General features: G+C 47.3%; 2 protein-coding genes across 4 annotated transcripts in view; both read right to left on the minus strand.

The window, feature by feature from the left end:
* LOC141941657 (TOG array regulator of axonemal microtubules protein 2-like) overlaps nt 1-20927 on the minus strand; it is a 66835-nt gene that overhangs the window by 34476 nt on the left and 11432 nt on the right. Inside the window, 5 exon segments of the mRNA XM_074864627.1 lie at nt 2772-3056; nt 3779-3913; nt 6333-6363; nt 6365-6529; nt 10736-10751. Coding sequence (XP_074720728.1) covers nt 2772-3056; nt 3779-3913; nt 6333-6363; nt 6365-6529; nt 10736-10751 — 632 coding nt within the window.
* Nucleotides 11982-20361, minus strand: LOC141941894 (TOG array regulator of axonemal microtubules protein 2-like). Of its 3 annotated transcripts, XM_074864870.1 has the most exons (6): nt 20134-20361; nt 16393-16498; nt 15576-15811; nt 14185-14343; nt 13191-13308; nt 11982-12256 (listed from the first exon to the last, which is right to left on the minus strand). In XM_074864870.1, exons 3-6 carry the CDS (start codon nt 15743-15745, stop codon nt 12161-12163), a joined length of 543 nt encoding a protein of 180 aa, XP_074720971.1. In that variant the 5' UTR covers nt 15746-15811; nt 16393-16498; nt 20134-20361; the 3' UTR covers nt 11982-12160. The 3 variants fall into 3 exon arrangements, with proteins under 3 accessions (XP_074720971.1, XP_074720972.1, XP_074720973.1); XM_074864871.1 differs by lacking the exon at nt 20134-20361 and having other exon boundaries at nt 16393-16721; XM_074864872.1 differs by lacking the exons at nt 16393-16498; nt 20134-20361 and adding an exon at nt 16046-16120.

Genomic DNA, 20927 nt, shown 5'->3' on the forward strand with positions numbered 1-20927 from the left:
GCACACAAAGATTACAGGATGAATCGGTATCAGAGTTCAGCAGAGGACCTGCTTTTAAGGTTCTCTTAAGTCTTGCCTCCTCCTCCCCACCACCACTCTTAGAGTGTATGATGTCAGTTTTGATATTGTGCTGGATCATCACAGACACACAAAATGGTGAATGCACAGAAGTTTGCCTAAATATATTGGAGAGCTGACTGAGCAAAAAAAGACAAGAAGTGCAAGGTGAATGGCATATTGGAGAAGCAGACACCTTGGCTTACCTCATTTCCAGGGCCTTTTGGAAAACCAGGTGCGGAGAGCTTGGGGGAGGCACTGCGCTTCTGCCAGGAGCCTCATCAGATGGTTTTGCAGTCTTGGGGATAGGGGGAATCAAAGCCAATCCCAGTGACTTCACTGCGCTTCTGCCAGGAGCCTCATCAGATGGTTTTGCAGTCTTAGGAATAGGGGGAATCAAAGCAAATCCCAGTGACTTCTTCCTATCCCCACCGTTGCAATACAAGGGCAGCAGGGAAGCCTGGAAATAGAAGAACACAGTGCTCAGCTTGAGCATCCAACCTTCCCCCTCTGATGCCACAAGAAGTTTAGCCATGCTCTCAGCTAGGACTTGGCAGGAAAAGTCAAGCGGATGGAGTAGCTTGGCCTAGAATGGGCAATGGAAAGGGAAGTGGTGAGGGAGAGACTGTGTCCCACACTGTTGCCAACTCTCTTCCCCTCTCTCACCTCTCTGGTAGTGGCTGCATTACCACCTGGCATCCATCTGCTTGGCATAAGGATGTTCTAGGGTGCCATTGCCTCTGTTAGCCTTTCTGAGGGTACAGGAACGGGTTTAGATCACTGTCCTCTCACAGTCCCTGAAGCGCCTACCAGCCATTACTGAACTCTGGCCAAGTCCCCACAAAGTCATTTTGCATGCTGTCAAAACCTGCTTTTCTCAAGCCCCTAATTTTTGTCTGCTTCTACCCTTCCTACAGTCCCCCACCAGCCTTCAGCCCAGATGCTAATGTGCTTTCTGGATGCTCAGTGCTCTCCAGCTCCCACACAATTCATCATCTCAGGCTCACTGTCATTTACGAAGTTCAGCAGAGCTCCCTACCCTGCTGTTCTGCGTAAGGTCTCTCTGCCTGCTGAAATTACTTCAGGCTCCCCAATGACATGGCTAGGAAGGGGGATGGAGGGAGCGGGGGCAGACACACACCCTTTCTTAGTATCCCATCATTCTTGTCACAGCTAAAGAGCCAGATCAAGACCTGTTCAAACTCCAGTGAAACCAACAGAGTTAATGTCAAGCATACATTCCCCCCTGTATCTGTAAGACTGAAATAAAGTACACTATAGCCTTTTATTGGTTATCCTGTTCACAAAAGCTGTTATTCATCTGCCTTCTCCTGTCCACCACGGCAAAACCAAATCAGCTGCAGCTTCTGCCCCTCCTGCAAAGGCAATCGAGTGGATGGGGTCTGGACTTCATTCCCCGTGGCCAGAATTGCCAGTTTCCATCACTTACCCATGGGCAGACCCATGGGGGAGGATGAAGCTGCACAGAAGCCCCTGAACTCCAGAAATATTGTTAGAGATAACTGCGCAGGAGAACATGACTGTACAACTCAAAAGCTGAGACAACCTCAAGTTGAGTTTACAGGACTGCCTGCTCCAGCAATGATACCTTTTTCTATCTAAACCAGACAGAGCTGAATTAAAAAGCCACCAGGACACTGGTGTGTCTGCACTGGTGTCACAGACGCCTGTATTTTACTAACTGTAGAAGGATATGCTTGACCAGATTAGACACATTTAGTTGCTCCAACTGGTTGCTGGAGTTTTCTCAGTCATAAAACACAGCAGGAGCCACCAGAGAGCACAGAAACTATTTAGACACCTCTTCTCCTATTGATGTACACTGAGGACATGAAGTCTGTGGTATGCATGTTGCAAAGACATCTTGCAGCACAACGTCCAGCTGAGCTCTTCCTTGGATCAGCTGCTTCCCTGGACTCGCACCACAGGGAAAGAAGATCTCAGAGCTCTGCCTACGGGCAATAAACTGAGGAGGCACCACATGTGATTTGGCTTGGTTTCCTTACTTGAGCTCCTTTTGCCTCTGACGTCAGCTTCTTGTTATCCCCATCACTGTCGTCACAGCCTGTGCCATTTTCCCCATGCTCCTGCTCTCCGTTGCTCATACTGCTGAGCTCAGAGGGAGGAAGGCTGTTCTGGATGGGAGGCAGGGGCTTGGAGGTTGCCAGGAACCTCTGGGAAGCTGACGTGGAAACTAGTGGCTTCAGGGGAACCCCCCCAGGGTCACTGCCGTTAGTCAGGCCTGCAAAGTAGAGACACAAAGTGTAATAGAAACAGCACTGCAAACATAAAGCACTCACCGCTAGATATTTCATTGGACAGATTTCTTGGAAACTTCTAAATAACTGCACAGGGAAACATGCTCATGCTGGCAGCCACTTGAAGCAGGCCAGTGGACAACACTTACCCACTTCCACAGAGCCATCAGAGAAACACCTGTTAGACAACAGGGAGCCCACGGACCTGTGCTTACCCTGAATGTCACCTGCACACACAACCTCCCACTCCTCTCCCTGCCCCCCAGTTATGCACTCCTACAGCAACAGGAGGGCTACACAGGGAACTGAGAGCAGGGCAGGTTATTTCAGGGGGGCACATGCAGGGGAGAACTGTTCAGTGGGAATGGCAGCTAGCTCTCTAGGCTGGGAAAAGACCCTTCTTCCCACAAGAGAGTGGGCAGGCTCCCGCCTTACCTCTATGTGAGGCTAAGAGATCCTCAGATATCCTCCTCATCTTCAGCTTGTCCTTGATCGGAACAGTTTTTCGGGCAGCTCTGCTCACCTCCCTCTCTTGGAGTTGCTGGGTCAAGGGTCGGTGAGAATGGTGGGAGAGATCACCACCATCCCCAGTACTGAGGATGTCCAAACTAGCCTTCATCCAGCCATCCAGGGGAGGAATGGCCCTTGGGTACGGATGTTCCCCATCCCATAAATTAGGCTTCTCTTCCATCTCGGTTGTTAATATGGACTGAAAAGAAGCTGTAGATCAGGTAAAAGAGAAGTGAGTTAGAGCTGACCTCACACCTTTACAATCAACTCATCTAATGAGTGAGGCATTCAAGGGCTTTTTTAATCATTCAGAAGATCGGTTTATTTGTATTTTTCATAAAACTAGCATCAGTTTAATTCTTCTGAACAGCATTGAGTTAGCAAGCCAGGAGAGAGAGGTTGAAGGCCCCACTGGTAAGAGGGAAAAAAAAATTCCCATTTCAGGACCTGGCTTCTGTGAAGACTACCAGTAAAGACCCACTCAGTGCTACTGATATTTCTGGAAAGCATAAAGACATCTCAGCAAGCAGGCAGACCATGCCAGCATTTCTACAGCATCTGAGGGGCAAGCAGAGGAAGAACTGGGAATTTACCTACAGCGAGACCATACATCAATAGCAAGAATAGAAACAGAACTCACATCTCATTACCATGCCTGATTCACGGCCAGTTGGGCCACAGTCTCTGTACTGTACACCGTGATCTGGCTACTGTTGATAAAGGAGAAAGCATAATGAACTAGTAGAGAGATGTGATGCCATGCACACCACTGGAGGAGGGCAAGATCATCTGCAGCTCTCTGTCAGCCACCTACTCTGACACAGAGTCAGCACATGAGGACTGACTTCCAATGAACATTTCTCTCTGAAATCAGCTTTTTTTTTCATTTGGCTGAGGACACCTATGCACATTCAACCCCTTTCCATCCTCACCTTCTTCTTCAGTGGTCCACTTGCTGCCACAAAACTGCAAGTTTGAATCAATGCTTCCGCCTCGCAGAGCTATGTATCTGGGTTTGAATTTGGGAATGCTCCCACAGTAGACAGCAACCGGGGTGCGGTACTTAGCTTTAAAAGAAGGACAGTACAAATTACTCAAATTTGCAATACAGAATCGTAGAGTCATAGAATGGTTTGGGTTGGAAGGGACCTTAAAGATCACCCAGTTCCAACCCTGCCCTGCCATGGGCAGGGACACCTTCCACTAGACCAGGCTGCTCAAAGCCCCGTCCAACCTGGCCTTGAACACTGCCAGGGAGGGGGAAGCCACAGCTTCTCTGGGCAACCTGTTCCAGTGTCTCACCACCCTCTCAGTAAAGAATTTCTTCTCACAGCTAATCCAAATCTATCCTCTTTCAGTTTAAAATCATCACCCCTTGTCCTATCACTATACTCCCTTATAAAAAACCCCTCGTCATCTGCCCTGTAGGCCCCCTTTTGTGGCTTGGCCACTTCATCTGACAGTTCCCTCACGACCCATAGATGCATCTCATCAGATCCCATGGACCTGTGCACCTTCAGGTTCCTTAGATGGTCTCAAACCTGATCTCCTCCTACAGTGGGCAGTTATTCATTCTCCCAGTCTCCACCTTTGCCTTTTTTGACTTGGGCAGTGTGGCTGCAGCCCTTGCCACTGGAGACTGAGGCAAAACTGTCGCTGTGTACCTCTGCCCTCTCCGTATCCATGGGAACCAGGTGTCCCATTTCCTTCCAAAGAGGGCCCACATTTTCCCTAGTCTTCCTTTTATCACCAAGGTATTTATAGAAGCTTTTCTTGTTGCCCTTGATGTCTCTGGCCAGATTTAATTCTATCAGGGCTTTGGCCTTCCTAACCTGATCCCTGGCTGCTTGGACAGTTCCTCTGTATTCCTCCCAGGCTACCTGTCCTTGCTTCCACCCTCTGTAGGTTTCCTTTTTGTGTTTGATTTTGCATTTGATACGGAGAGGAAAAAACAGACACCCCTTCTCCATAGAAGACTAACACACTGTGATGGTTTTGGCTGGGATAGAATTAATTTTTTTTATAGTAGCTAGTATGGGGCTGTGTTTTGGTTTTGTGCTGAAACCAGTGTTGATAATTCAGGGATGTTTTCGCTATTGCTGAGCAGTGCTTACACAGAGTCAAGGCCTTTTGTGCTTCTCACTCCACCCCACCAGCGAGCACAAGAAGAGCACAAGGCTGGGAGCGCACAAGAAGTTTGGAGGGGACACAGCTGGGACAGCTGACCCCAACTGACCACAGGAATATCCCACACCAATGGCATCACACTCAGCATATAAACTAGGGCGAAGATAAGAAAGAGGGGGATGTTCAGAGTGATGGTGTTTTGTCTTCTCAAGTCACCGTTACGCATGATGGAGCCCTGCTTTGCTGGAGATGGCTGAGCACCTGCCTGTCAATGGGAACCAGTGAATGAATTCCTTGCTTTGCTTTGCTTGCATGCACGGCTTTTGCTTTACCTAGTAAACTGTCTTTATCTCAACCCACAAGTTTTCTTACTTTTACCCTTCCGATTCCCTCCCCATCCCACCAGGAGGGAGTGAGCGAGCGGCTGTGTGGAGCTTAGTTGCCAGCTGGGGTTAAACTACAAGACATACCAAGTAGCGACCTGCAGTCCTGGCGTCCACAGCGATCTGTTTGCCCTCATGCTATTCTGCTTTGTGATGCGCTTGCATTCCAGCACTGTGACAGACTGCTGAACATTCTATAAATTTGCATATGTCTGGCAGTTGCGCATCCATGGCTACAGGATTCCTTCCCTCTCCTTTTAAAGGGTAGGCAACACACCATGGTCTCTAGAATTTGACAATGTCTAGTAAGTAGATGTTTTCAAAAGCTAGTTTGAAAGTGCTTTGTTTCTTTAATTTCCACTCAATTTTGAGTTGGGTTTTGTTGGTTTTCTTATTTCCCTTCACAACACAGAAAGTACGAGGACACAGTTAATTACCAGGTGTTATAACTAAAAGGTTTGCCCTCTGCATTACATGTCCCCAATATTCAGTGGGCTAATTTGATTACTCTATATGTAGGATCAGATTGTCCATCCAACCATTCTCCTTTGTTCTGCGTCACTGTTACAGGGGTTTATTCTGTGCTTTCTTCACTGCAGAGACACACAACCCCAACATAAACAGGGCCTGCCTCAAAAAATTTCTAATCTTGGCTGTTCCTGAAAATTCAAAATTGTACACAGCTTGTTTCCCTGCCCCTTGTCTTGGCCAATATCTTGCCCATTACCCAGCCCCTAAGGCTGGGCCCTCACTTGTACAGCATGAAGAATAGTTGCTGCACTGGCCAGCATCTCCAGGCTCTCATGATCAGCGCTTTGAATGCAGCTTTTGTACACGCTCTGCCTCCCTGAGCTGAGCAGCATTCCTGGGCACTGTCACTGCTGCTGCAGGCGAACATCCTCCAGGAAAAGGCTGCAGGAACAGGATTGCAACAAGCCCTGGCTGAAGAAGTCTCCAGTCTGCTGCAGCCCTTTACCTGCTGCAAAATCATCTTGCGTTGCCATGGTGGCGGGGGGGCATTGGGCTCTCTGCAGAGGAGAGTCTGCTCGATGTGCTGCTGGTCGCTGGGCCTGATACAGCTGCTGGTGGGTTCCTCTGCAGCATCGGGAGCCTACATGGAAAAATAACACAGCTAGTGCAAGTCACAGCCACCAATCCCTGGCATTACCCTGCCTACTGAGGTTCCTGTGTACAAAGCTGCTCAAGTCAGGTGGTGTTAAAACAACATAAAAATACATTCAAGCTATGCTTTCAGCAAAATCATGGCCATAAATTCCAAATGCTGGAGGAAGATCGCTGTTGACATAATGGGGGAAACATAACTCCACCCCAGCAGCTGCTCTCCCCATGGCTGTATGAGCACGGCAGTAGAGGCACGTCTCTCACCGTGGCCGCTGCTGTTGGGCCCAGCGCAGCACACTGGAGTGGTTCCCGCTGAACTCAGCACTGCCGCTGCAGCAGGAGCATCGTTTCACATATTTGACAACAAAGAGCTGTAACGCCACTCTGGACTTGCTCCAACAACAACTGAAAAAATGAGGGATATAATAGTTTGCTCATTTTTAATACAAATGTACAGGGATTTAAAGGGGGGGGGGCACTGGGCTAACAATACTGGAAACTGGTTGGTGTAACCCCTATGTCTAGCACTTTCTACCAGTCTGTAAGATTTTTTCTGTAGAAAGGGATAGATAAGATTTTATGACACATCCATGAGTAATTCTGAGCCACAACTCAAACCACAAGCCAAATACTTCAAATCTGCCACCCATTGGGAAAGGAGGGAGAAAAGCAGTTGAAAAAAACTGCTGTTGTAGATAAATTGCCTACATTTATAGTGTTGCTGAGGTACCTATAGCACTTGCAGCACCTCAGAAAGCCTGAGGCTACAGCATAACCCTTATTTAGGGATGCCAGCTACCCAGAAACTATCCACCATGCTCACATCAGCAAATGCACATCCCACAGGACTAGTGGAGATGTAGACAGCGTTATAGTTCGCAGGGCATATGAGGGTAAAGGAGGTTTATGCTTAGCCCTTCAGGTTAGGGCTACAGCAAAACGTGACACTTTTCGGCTTCAGTCCCTGCAGTTCGTTTCCTTACCAGTTTGGTTGCTTTCACTTCGAAACTCTATAGAAATTTGTTTTCACCTTCTGACTGACTTGCGGAAAACAGACTCTACAACTCGAATAGAGTTATAAGGCAGGTATGTTTACTCTGGCGCCGGGGTGCAAGGGGATTTCTCCACAAAGCTTGCACAACCCCAGCACATTTTACCAAAAACTTACAGAGTGTGGATACACATACTCACTGGATTACATAACACAAACATACACATGCATGAGTAAGGCTGGGTTAGTTCGAAAGGCTGATGCCAACAGTTTATGTTCTCTTTGCACCTGTGCACTCCCTCCTGGTGGTCGTCTTCGGGGATCTTTGGGAGGAAGGCTCGTAGTCTTTCTCGCCTTGTTTCTTCCCCGGAGCATGCGCAGATTCTCCTAGCCAATTTCTTGAACAACAAAAATGTTTTTCAGCTGGTTTACTCATCCTATCTTATTTAAGGGAACCAATGAAACTTCTACAACCCGTATATGGCTATCTTTACTCATTACCGAGGCCCAACTAGTTAGAGCACACCTGTTCCTCAAGGACAAAGCCATGATATTTTGCTGAACACTGCAGTTCTTGGTAGATTTTCACAGTAAACTGCTTTGTTTTGATGGACACAGTAGTCCTTGGTAAAATTCCACAGAACAGTCTGGGCAAGCAGGCTTCTTAGCAATATTTAAAAAATACTATAAGTAATACTATAACTTGCTAGAAGTAAGTAAATAAGTTGCTAAGCAGTTTTCTATAAGTAAATAAGTCTTAAAACAAGTAATCATTTCTCTGTATCAGTAGGAAAGAGCTGAGCTTCAGTAACAAGTACAAGCTGTGCTCCAATGCCTCCTCCACTGATAAAAATTAATGTGAACCGAAATACCAACATACAGAAGAGGTGTGTATGAAGGCCTTTTATTTTTAAAATGTTCATTTTCATCAATCGTGAATACACAGTAATAGAAAAAGAGACAAAAAAGCTGGACAGACAACAGGAAGAGTACAATACTGCTGTATCTGCTTCTCTCTATCTACCTCTGTTTTGCCCAGCCCTGAGGAGCATCAAGACCTTCCTGGCTTTTCCTTATTCATTAGACACTGTCCCCTAACTAGCAGAGGCCGAGGCCTTTGAGAGGGATACCACCTTCTAAAACCCTTCCTCCACCAAGTGCTGTCATGAAGAATAAATCAAATCATCAAGGAGTGACAAGAGAAGTGTGCAAGGCACACACCTCAAGGCCATGAAAGGCAAGCAGAGAGGAGCTGTTACGATACAAAAACATGCAAGGTAGAAAAACCTGCAGCTTCAGCATCTCCATATTGAGAAACCTCTGTTGCAGTGGAAGACTTCTGCACCGCTGCGTGCTGAGGCCAACACCTGAAACAAAACTCTCAAAAAACCAGTGCTTCAGTTTCCTTAAAGGACATGTGTTCTCTGAACAAAGCTCATGAAAGAAAACAGGAAAGGAAATGACAACTTTACACTTGAAAGCATAAAAACACAGAAATACTGAGGTCAGGGAAACTTATGACAGTAATACTTTGGACTTGTAATTAATTATATTGCAATTTACCTCTAATGAGCCCAGAGCAGTTTGCATTGCCACAAATGCAAATGAAGGAGCTGGCTGGGGTGCTCGCCAAGCCGCTTTCCATCATTTACCAGCAGTCCTGGCTGACCGGGGAGGTCCCGACAGATTGGAAACTGGCCAGTGTGACGCCCATATATAAGAAGGGTCGGAAGGATGATCCAGGAAATTACAGGCCTGTCAGCTTCATGTTGGTGCCCGGGAGGCTGATGGAGCAGCTCATCCAGAGTACCATCACACAACACATGTGGGACAACCAGATGATCAGGCCCAGTCAGCATGGGTTTATGAAAGGCAGGTCCTGCTTGACAAACCTGATCTCCTTCTACGACAGGGTGACCTGCTTATTGGATGAGGGAAAGGCTGTGGATGTAGTTTACCTCCACTTCAGTAAGGCCTTTGACACCGTTTCCCACAGCATTCTCCTGGCGAAACTGGCTGCTCGAGGCTTGGATGATCGCACGCTTTGCTGGGTAAAAAACTGGCTGGATGGCCGGGCCCAAAGAGTTGTGGTGAACGGAGTTAAATCCAGTTGGCGGCCGGTCACGAGTGGTGTCCCCCAGGGCTCGGTTTTGGGGCCACTCCTGTTTAACATCGTTATTGATGATCTGGACGAGGGGATCGAGTGCACCCTCAGTAAGTTTGCAGACGACACCAAGTTGGGTGGGAGTGTTGATCTGCTCAAGGGTAAGGAGGCTCTGCAGAGAGACCTGGACAGGCTGGAGCGATGGGCTGAGGCCAACTGGAAGAGTTTCAATAAGGCCAAATGCCGGGTGCTGCAGTTCGGCCACAACAACCCCCAGCAGCGCTACAGGCTTGGGGAGGAGTGGCTGGAGAGCTGCCAGTCAGAGAGGGACCTGGGGGTGTTGATTGACAGCCGGCTGAACAGGAGCCAGCAGTGTGCCCGGGTGGCCAAGAAGGCCAATGGCATCCTGGCTTGTGTCAGAAATAGCGTGGCCAGCAGGGACAGGGAAGGGATCTTGCCCCTGTACTCGGCACTGGTAAGGCCGCACCTCGATGACTGTGTTCAGTTTTGGGCCCCTCACTACAAAAAGGACATTGAATGACTCGAGCGTGTCCAGAGAAGGGCAACGAAGCTGGTGCAGGGTCTGGAGCACATGTCGTACGAGGAGCAGCTGAGGGAACTGGGGTTGTTTAGTCTGGAGAAGAGGAGGCTGAGGGGAGACCTCATCACCTCTACAACTACCTGAAAGGAGGTTGCAGAGAGCTGGGGATGAGTCTCTTTAGCCAAGTAATGAGTGATAGGACAAGAGGTAATGGCCTCAAGTTGCACCAGGGAAGGTTTAGACTAGATATTAGGAAGTATTTCTTTACATAACGGGTAGTCAGGCGTTGGAATGGGCTGCCCAGGTCCCCATCCCTGGAGGTGTTCAAGAGGCAGGTTGACATAGCACTTAGGGATATGGTGTAGTTGGGAACTGTCAGTGCTAGGTTAATGGATGGACTAGATGATCTTCAAGGTCCCTTCCAACCTAGATGATTCTGTGATCTCCTTGCTGAGGGGGTGTGGCTGTGCAGCTTCGCAGGCCACTTGCCAACATTGAAAAAATTGCAATTGTTGGGAAGCTGTTAATAAGGTTTGTATAATCATGCACACATCATACGGAGTCAATAAATTTGCTGTAAAAATATGCTGAATGACTGAATTAGTATATGGTGATTTTAACCCATATTGTGCTACTGCTAATTTTGCCTCCTTAATCATTTTCCAATCTCAGGCCTCCCACTCATTGCCGTGTGGGGTTACTGTTACCGGAAACACCATTGGTCCCAGCTCTTTAAACTGCCCCTCAATTATTGCATCCCGAATAACTCCCTGCCATCAGTGTGCTGGATTACCATTACCTCCCATGCCTCCCAGTGCCCCCTCTCCCATGCGAGCTGATGATGGCAGTGGCCCGATTGCCACTGTTTCCCCCTGACCAGCCCCCCACCCCCCCGTCATGAAAAAAGGTGTTAATAGGAAGAGGGGGAGGTGGCGGTGCCATAGGAATAGGCTGAGCCAACTAGTTTTCTCCTTAGTGCTCACAAGTGTGGATCTTGTGAACCGTAACAAGATTGTTCATGCACCAATCGGGGTGATGGAGGCGAGGACGGGGGCAGGGGTGGATCGGCGCCTTCCTCTGGCGAGGCGGCAGCGCGCGTGGGGTCGGGCAGGAGGCGGCGGGAGCGGGGTGGGGTGCTCCGGTGATTGTTCCCTTGAGCTTGAAAGGGGGGACTCAAGCGGTGGTGAATCTGTTGATTTTTGCTCTTGACTTTCCTGACGCACAGGTGCTGCGCGTGAAGCGTCCCCGTCCCTCCTTTTAGGAGCCGCCTTGGGGAACAGGGATCCCGCGAACGTCACAGCAGTGGCGGAATCCTGAGCGCCAGCGCTTTCTGCCTCTGCTGACAAGGCAGCGAAAGCAGAGGCGGGGGTCTGCCGTTCTGCTTTCAGTTCTGTCAGTCTCTAGGATCAATCTCCACAGGGTGGAAAATTTCCCACTGTCTTTAGAGCCTGAGCTAATGTCGTCCCACAGTGCCGCGCCGATCTTTTCCCAAGTAGCTAATTCAAAGGCTGCGCTCACTGAGGGGATTAATCCATGCTGCCGAGCCCATGACAACAACTTCCTCAGGTTTCCCTCATCATAAGATGATCCTCTCTCAGAGAGTATATGTTGGAGGAGCTTAACCACTGTTACTTCTTCTTTGCTTAGAGTAGACCCCATCTCCTCCCCAGCCGCTCACCTGATCAGGGCGAGATACCCAACGATTGCGCGCGCGTCTTCCCAGGCGCCGGGGCAGCACCTGCTATGGCTGCTTCTGCCCCCTCTGGGCCGTCTTCTCTTGCTCGGGCGAGCACCGACGGGAGGGTCCCTGTTCAAGTACCACTTGCTGATGTGGAAGTCCCGGACACAATTTATACAACCAATGTGATCGAGTTAATGCCACTTTATTAAAGGACACACAGCCCTTTATACAATAGCATAAAGTAGACATGTTACTATTTTATCACTATATAGACAATTTCCAGCCATTCCACATCTCTCCATCGGCTTCCTGGAGCACACCAAGTCTTCAACCGACATTCAGGCCCAAAACGTTCCAGAGGTTCTTCACCACATGCTGAGGCCGAGTGGCGGCGTGGTCCCCTTCCTAGACTTCCTGGGGGCCTTCACAGATGGAAGGTCACATTTATGGTCTTCTCCGCCCTACATATATATAAAAACCCATGAATTTATAGAAGATAAAACAAGAAATTACTTGTTTAAAACACAAGTTATAACCAGGACCACTGCTACCAAGAAAGGCTTAGGAAAACACTTCGTAACTTAGACAGGGAGACAGGTCAGAGATTCAGTGACGTCTACTATTTGTTTTCAATAACCCAAGGCTTTGGTGCTACCATAATGGGCAGCCATGTAAAATCCTGAATTCATGAGTCTTGAGCACAAATGGGAATAATGCGAACTGGTGGGGAACAAGCCTCCTGAAAGGGAATAGCGAGAAACTTTTGGACTGTCTGGAGGGTGGCCCATTGCGTTGCAAGTGGATTTGGTTCTCACTCACTCTCCCTGTTCCTGCACAAAGGCACATTCCTTTCTCAAATGTAAATGGAGAGGAATGGAAAAAAAAGGGATGATTTTCCACTGGATGCTGAATTCACAAAGCTTCTTCCAGCTCCACAGTGCGTGACAGCAGGGCAGTGTTGCCAGAATACAGACAATAGATGTACTAACTGTGATTGCCTTGTGCATCTTTTGTATATTTGGAAATTTTCTTGGCACTACTACTTCTTTGTTGCTAAGACTCTATTAGCTTATCAGAAGCACTATTCTCACTGCCTTGCTTCATTTGGGGAGGGTGTAGTGTTGGGTTTTTTATGCTTGAAGGTAAAACCATTTTCTCCTACTTCCCTTTCCTGTTTGTGGCTGATATTCAAAATACACCCACTTTATTTCTAATGATACTACTTCCTTCACTGTCTGCAGATAAACAGGCTGAGGATCAACAGTTCATTCCCAGGAGCAAAATGATTCAGTGGAAGAAGAGTGAGATTGGTATATTTAGATTAGGTACATTTAATCTCATATTAGCGATGTCAGCACTTACATAAAGGAGACATTTCTCCTGCCAAGCACTTACTTTCTGCTTAAGTCTTGCCATAACATCTATCAAGTCACGTGAGGGGATGGACTGTTTCAAATACGTATCAAAATTTTTATGACTCATCAATACAGTCAGCATCTTCCGACCATAAGACCTAACACAGGAAAGAGAGAAATGAATACAGACTATTACTGTCTTTTCTCCCTTGGGAATAAACAAAGGAAACGTGTTAAGAGAATAAGCTGGTATTTTAAATTCATCATTGTGCAATACCTTCATGAGAAGGTTATTACCTATTCAGCAAAGAGAGATTATTTGCCTTCACTTGGAGTCACTGCACAATGCTGCCAGCTGACCACAAGAGGAAAGAGGAGAACACAGGGCAACAGGAAAATTCAATTTCACTCAGAAATTGTAATTTATCTTCCTTTAACTGGCAGAAAAGCCAGGGCAAATCACCTCATGCTTACTATTTATTATTCTATACTACATGTATGCACACAGGCAACTGGTTGCTCATGTGTTCTTGCCATCTATTAATGGGAATTTAACAATCAAAATAAGGTTTTTTGGTTTGGTTTTGCTACTATGAAACTACACCTATCTTAAAGAAGAAATTTGGAGGTCATTCAGCCACAAGATGACAACATCATACAATGATTGGCAAGAACAATTTGTGACTATCATCGGTAACTAAATCTGCAGAAAGGGGGTAGAAAGACTGAATACGTTGGTTAAAGACAGCTGGAATTTTTCTAGGACAGTCTTAACCTTATCAGAAATAAATGCTTGGGGTCCTTCAGTGATGAACATCAGCCAACACTTCAGCTTTGCATTGTGCACGTAAGACCAAGCAAAATTGTTTGACTGAGTAATCTGAGCTCAGCTGATCTGCATAAAGAATCATTCAAGTCACAGGAATTTGGCAATGGTCCTCCTTGCTGGACAACCTCATCTTATCCAGTACAGTCATTTCCTGACAGATATCAAACAGTTTTCATATTTTAGGAGGTGAAATGAAGATCATCACCTTGTGTCCGGGTGACAGTCCTGAGCAAACCTCACCACTGTGCACACCAGCAGCTCAGTCCTGTCACGTGCACCCGACAGGAGCTTCTCAGCTCCAGTTTGCTCCACCGCAGTCAGTAGGTGTTTGGCCGCACACCTCCGCACCAAGACGTTGCAGTGCCTGGAAACAAGAGAACAGACAGTGGAGCAGAGGAAAAAGGAGGGCCAGAAGCACAGGCCTCAGCCATAGCATGCTCCCCCTCATTGCTGGGGGAAGGAGCCGTGTGTTCTCCCTGCACTTTTAGCCACCTGTAGAAGATCCTGTCCTCAGATAAAACCAAAATTGGCATCGTACAGAGGGACTACCTGCAAGGAAGAGGGAGGAATTCAATCTCCCTGGACTATCTGATACTCAATTTCTTTCCCAAAATTAACTCTGACAAAGAGGGAAATGAAAGATAATTCATGCTGACTCGTCAGAGGGCTCCCACTACACAGACAGAGCTGCAGCAGGATTGAAGCTTATTCCACCTGTTTATCTCCAAAATCTGAAGACCCTTGAAAAAAAAAAAATGGGGCTGAAAACCCTGTGGGGTATGAAGCTGCAGAATATCCAGCAATGCAGCCAGTTTGTTCTTTCAGGCTTGGCAAGAGGTACATTTGAGTGTTCTACCCTTTTCAAAAGGATAGCAGTCATTTTAGCCAGGTTGTCCTTTCTAGAGGGTGCGTGTCTGAAACTATCAAGCACAGCACGAATATTTTAAAGCAGCATTTGCTTCAGCTGTCCCATGGGAGTCGGCCTGTGAAGGCGCCTGTAAAGTGACTCACCATCTCAAGGCTAACATGCAGCGTGAATCTGTATAGAAAGTGGAGCTCTAAGGGCACCACAGTCAGACAGACTCCTCTCATCAGGAGCTGCGCCTGCTGTGCAAACTGTGCCGCACCCAGCAGGTTCTCCCTGATCTGCTCCGTGTCCCAGCAATTAGCCTCCTCATTTCTCAAGTTAATTGCATAATGATGATGCATGGGTTTTCCCAGTGCCTCTGTGGTTAGCGTTGTGAAATATCAAAGGGCGCTCACTGCTGGAATTGCCACTGTCCCTCTTCCCACAAAGCCACAGGCTACGTCACCACCCTTTGCAGGGACTTTCACTTCCCCATCATTCACCACGTCTAGGCAGTGTTGACTGAGGAAAAATAGGCTGTAGTAGGACAGAAGTAGATGTCAAGAAGGAAGGAGCAAGGTTGATCAGAGAATCTAAGTGCTGAGTTCACAGAAGATGCAGGAGAAAGGACCCTTCCCTCCCATCATTCCCCTTCTGCCTCCCATCCCTTCCCCTTCTGCCTCCCATCCCTTCCCCTTCTGCCCACACAATTTAAGGGGAAGGATATCACTAAGAGAAGAACAACATACTGGACTCCACTAGCCATGAGAGCAGTCATTGCTCGTGCAGCAGTCACACTCTTCACCATGATATCCAGGGATTGGTCGGCTGCTTTCTGAATGAACTTGCTGGAGTCCCCCATCCTCTGGAGCAAGACCTGAGCAATCCCATCCACCTCATGGTCCATGTGCTTCTTCATGGTCCTGAAGAGCTCTCCAAGAGTGCTGATGGCAAATTGAGACACCTTCGAGCGGAGGTTGTTCACCTGGGCAAGTCATGAAGGGAAATGTAAGAATCACCTTGTAAAGAAAATATGTTCCCCTAGACAAAGGTCCCAGGAAGCAACAAGACTTCTTGCTGTGTACAGCTGGAACATAAGAGCATGGTAAGCGCAGAAGACCACAAGCACAGAAACACGCTTACTCTGATAGCAACTTCTTCTCTGGCCTCAGGACCACTTCTAAAATACAGATATCAGGAAACACTGGAAAATAAATACCTGCAGTCAATCCCCCAGGATGCTGAGGAGGAGGCAGTGGGAGGAAGCTGGGAGGCAAAAGCTGCCGTGTTTAATTACAACTTGGGCAGAGACCTGGGCTGTTGCAAATCACCTGATCAGTGTCTCAGATTCTGCATTTGTATATGGCATAGCTCAAAGAGGAGAGAGACAGATGTCCAGTGGATATAGCTGTATGTACAGACAGATCATAGAGATAGGTGACATAACTATTAGAAAAATGAGTAATGAAGGCAGACACTGAGCACACATGTAGATGAACAAGCACATATCTACTCTGTAACCCATGTACAAGGTACAAGGGACGCAACTGAACACAACATTCTTACCTCTTTGGTAACTGCCAAGGAAACAGCATGAAGCTTAGAAAGAAGGACTTCTGAGTGGCAGACAGCCAGGCATCTGATGCTGAAGAGTCCCTTTGCCTTCTGCTCCCTGAAAGGCAATTACCAAAAAGATTGATTTTTCTCACCACCCAAGAACTAGGCAGCACCCTCTGAAATTACCAGAGTGTCAGCTCAAACAAACAAAGGGAGGTGCTTCTCATACAGCACTTAATTCAGTCGTGGAACTCGTTGCCACAGGATGCTGTGGCAGTCAGAAGCACACATAAATCCAAAAGGCAAATAGATGCTTTCAGAGGGGATGGGTTAATTTGTGACCGTTAAACAAGACAGCCTTTCTGAAATCCCTGGCACATGAAGTCCCGATGTTGCTGCTTCCTAGAAGCTGGCAGACTACGCCGTGTTTCTGCTGCTTGCACCCTCCCTGTACCCCGTCCCTGAGATACAGTCCCATCTGGCTGTTACTGGGGCATTTTCCCTCTCCGCCATCCCCAGAGGGCAGTTCAGGAGTGAGAGTCTGCACTGCCACTCCAGAGATGAGTCTGCACTCTGCAATCTAGTCCACACGCCGTACACACACACCTGCCCCACCCCATCCCATCCCACAAAAAAAAGGCAGTATGTCCTAAAAGATTGCACACCTGGGCAAGAAGAGCCAAAATGCTGGATTTTCCCTGCTTAAAATAACACCCACAACACAGGTTTTATTTTGTGTACTGCAAATCCTAAATGAGTTGTCTGCGCCAATATTCCTTTTATTCTTAATTCTTTTAGTTTTTTCCCAATGTTTTAATATACTGATGTATCATCATGTCTTCTATTAATGGATGCCCTAAAGGCATACCTTGGGAATATGGCATCCCATAGAACATTTCAAAAGCTGAAAGTCCTGTCTCTGAATTTGGCATAGTCCTAATATGAAGTAAGGCTAAGGGTAAGCATTTAATCCATGAGTATTTGGTTTCTATCATTAGTTTAGGTAACTGTTGTTTCAAGGTCTGATTCATTTGTTCTACCCGTCCAGAACTTTGTGGATGCCACAGAGTGTGATATTCCCAAGTGATGCCCAGAGGTTCTGTAATTAACTTTATGATCTTAGATGTAAAATGAGTACCTTGATCTAAATCGAGTACTTTTACAATTCCAAATTGTGGTATAATTTGCTCCAATAAATTTGGTGCTAGGAAAGGCTTCTACCCAGTAAGTTAATTGATTTACCCTTACCAGTAAATAGTTGTATTTCCCAACTTTCGATAGTTCTGTGAAACCTATTTGGATCCTTTCATTCACTGCAGAAATTATTCTGCTGGTAGAAATACATGACATACTTTTAGTTTTCTCAAACATATTGATTTTAGGATCACATTCATTAACATTTTTGTCACCAGGTAAAAGATCAGAGTGCCTGCTTTTTATCCATGATGTGCCATTAATGGTATGCACTGCACAGCCATCAAGATCTTTCTTCTTGTTTGTGGCTTGAATTCTTAACTGGTTTTCATTAATCTCTTTTACACTGTACCCATCACCCAGAAGTTTCACTTCAATTCTGGTCTGGTTTGCAGAGTCTTCTGCAATTCTCCCTGTATCCCTATTGTCTAGAAGGATCCATTTCCCATTCACCACAGTGGCCCCCAATTTCTCAATCTCTGTTAACCAGATCTTTTCCTTGAGTATTAATCATTCCCCTTTCTTCCCAGATTTTTCCAAAGGTGTGAACCACCCCAAAGGCATTATTTAGAATCGGTGTATACAGTGCCTTTCGAGTCTTTGAAAATTTCAAGAGCTCGATATAAAGCACATAGTTCACATGCTCGAGCTGACCATGCAGGACTGGGAGGGCCTGATTCTTTAACCACCAACTTGGTTCCATCAACTATTGCATACCCCGATTTTCGTTTCCCATCTACAACCCTAGAGGACCCATCTATAAACAACTTTTTGCCTTCAGATAATTCAGTTTCTTCTAGATCAGGTCTTACTTTCATGTGTAATTCCATTACTTCAAGACGATTGTGACTTAATTCACCCCTAGGATCCCCATATAAAAACTGAGCAGGGTTTTGAGCACCGGTTACCCTCAGTTCCAATCCTGGTGCTCTCATTAAGATAGTCTCATACTTCAATAGCCGACTATCAGTGAGCCATTTCTCAGCCTTTTGCTGCAGTACCCCACGCACATCATGAGGGGAAAACACTGTGATAATAGCTCCAAAAGTTACCCTTCATGCCTCTTCAATTAGTAAGACTGCTGCCACTAAAGATTGTAGGCATGCTGGCCAGCCCCTGCTTACGGCATCTAATAATTTTGAAAAATATCCAACTGGTTTCTTACTTCCAGCCCAATCTTGGGTCAGAACCCCATAAGCAGTTTGATCTGAGGTAGTTACAAACAACTGAAAAGGCCTTTTAACGCCCATCAAACTTAACACTGGAGGCTCAGCCAGTGTTTCTTTTTAGTTTCTGAAACCTATTCTCCTCTCTTCTAACACGCACCTCCTGCGCTTCCCTTAACAATTCCTGTAGACCCCGCTCTTGCCAATCATCGAATTCTTCTAACTTCTTTCTAATATCTCCCCACAATTCGGCCGCGAATCGAGTTTTTAACAAAGCCTCCCCCACCGGGGATGCAGGGTCTACTCCCGAATACATCTGTGAAGTTTTTTACTCGCTCGCCGCTTTATTCCCCGGCCGGGCTCCTCCAGCAGCGCGCTCAGACCAGAGCGCTCGGCGCAGCCCCCGCGGGGGTGCAGCCGCGGCCGGGCCCCCTCCCTGCGGTGCCGCGGGGGGGCCGCGTCCTGGTGCGGGGTCGTGCCGCGGTCCTAGGGGCCGCCCGCCGCCGCCAACACCTCCCCAAACCTCTGCCCCACTATTTTCTAATTGTTTGTTTTTCTCGGTTACGGGTTCGGCTGCTGGTGGAGGGGAAGGAGCGCTAGGTTTCGGTTCCTCGTCCTCTGAGCTTCCCTCATAAGGAGGAGGAGGATTTTCTAAAGGTTGCCATTCTTTATCTTTAGAAGTTTTCTTACCTGCATTCTTATTTTTCAACAGTAGGGTTTTTGATATTGTCCGGGAACCTTTCCACATGTGTGCATAGTCACATTCCTCTTGGTTGTAGGGTTTTTTATTACTTACATATAAATTTAATGCCTGACATGCCCAATCGCCAGTAGTTCCAAATTTCGGCCAAAATAAATGATCAGATCTGATAGGTTCTTTGGTCCATTCGACCATACAGTATTGAATCATTTTTTCTTTACTTTTTCCTTTTGTTTCAGACCAATTAGACCGATTTTTTAACATACCGCCCAGGGGACTGTCCTGGGGAATGTCCGCTAAATCGCTCCCTTTCTTGGAACCTCTCCGTGGGTTCCCCGAGCCGCGGGATTTACTCCCTTTCTGGCCCAGACTAGTCACCCTGGTTCCGTATCACCCTGGGATAAAACCAGTCCCGTATCAACCCTGGGATAAAACCTATCCCGAATCTCCTGCCGGCAACCCTGGGACAAAACTAATCCCGTATCGACCCTGGGATAAAACCTATCCCGAATCCCTTGCCTGAGACCTTCCAAACTTCTCCTTTCGCTTCACCCTGTCACCAGCCAAGCTCCTCGCGGACCTCTGGAACCGCGGCTAGAAGGGCTCCGCACTCGCTTCGTGACACTGTCACGTCTCAGTCACACCGCACTCACTCAGGCAGAAAACCCTCCCGCACCAGGCGTCACTCACAGTCCGAGGTCTTCGCCTGGATCCTTCGCGGGGAAATCTCCGGGAGCTTCTTCTGGGATCTCGCTTCTCTTTTGCGTGTTCTTATTGCCCTTTGTTCGTGATACTGCCGGTCCGAGGGAGCACCGGAGTCCAGGGGACACCTAAAAGGTGGGGCGCCTCCCCTGAAAACCAACACTCCACGGGTTCCGCAGTGTCACGCCGGGGTCACCAAATTGTTATAAATGCAGAAGCAGAACCAGAAAATAGTTTTATAAATTGAAATAAGAACGAACAAAAAAAAAAAAAAAAAAAAAAGCTTGGTACGGCGGGTGAAGCATTTCCCGCTCCACACCAACGCACACTAGGGGGAGCTGTGCCACCCCTCTTATAGTCTACCCTCATGCATATTCACAAAATGGGCGTAATTCTCCCCAAAAAGTTTCCACCTCCTGGCTGCGCAAGCGCAATAGAGTTTCTCGAACCTTCCCCAGTCCGCACACGCGCAGCAGAGCTTCTCGAACGTTCCCGGGTCTTTCTGGTGTTGCTGGGGGCTCCTGGCAGGGGTCCCTCCAGTACTTTTCCACTTGCGCAATAGCAGTCCATAGGAGTCTGTGTTTACAGAGGGGAAAAAAAAAAACCTCCAAACCATTTTAACAACAAAACCACGGTAAATCCCCTTTAACTTATATACATTGCAAAATACCAGTAGCACACCTGCTCCTCATATTAAAGTCACTATATTTTTTAACATGAATCACCACCATATTCTTCACAGCTGGCATGCAAAAGCAGGAGCATATCCTCTAACGAGACCA

The sequence above is a fragment of the Strix uralensis genome, chromosome 3, assembly GCF_047716275.1.
Source record: "Strix uralensis isolate ZFMK-TIS-50842 chromosome 3, bStrUra1, whole genome shotgun sequence".
NCBI classification, from domain to species: domain Eukaryota; kingdom Metazoa; phylum Chordata; class Aves; order Strigiformes; family Strigidae; genus Strix; species Strix uralensis.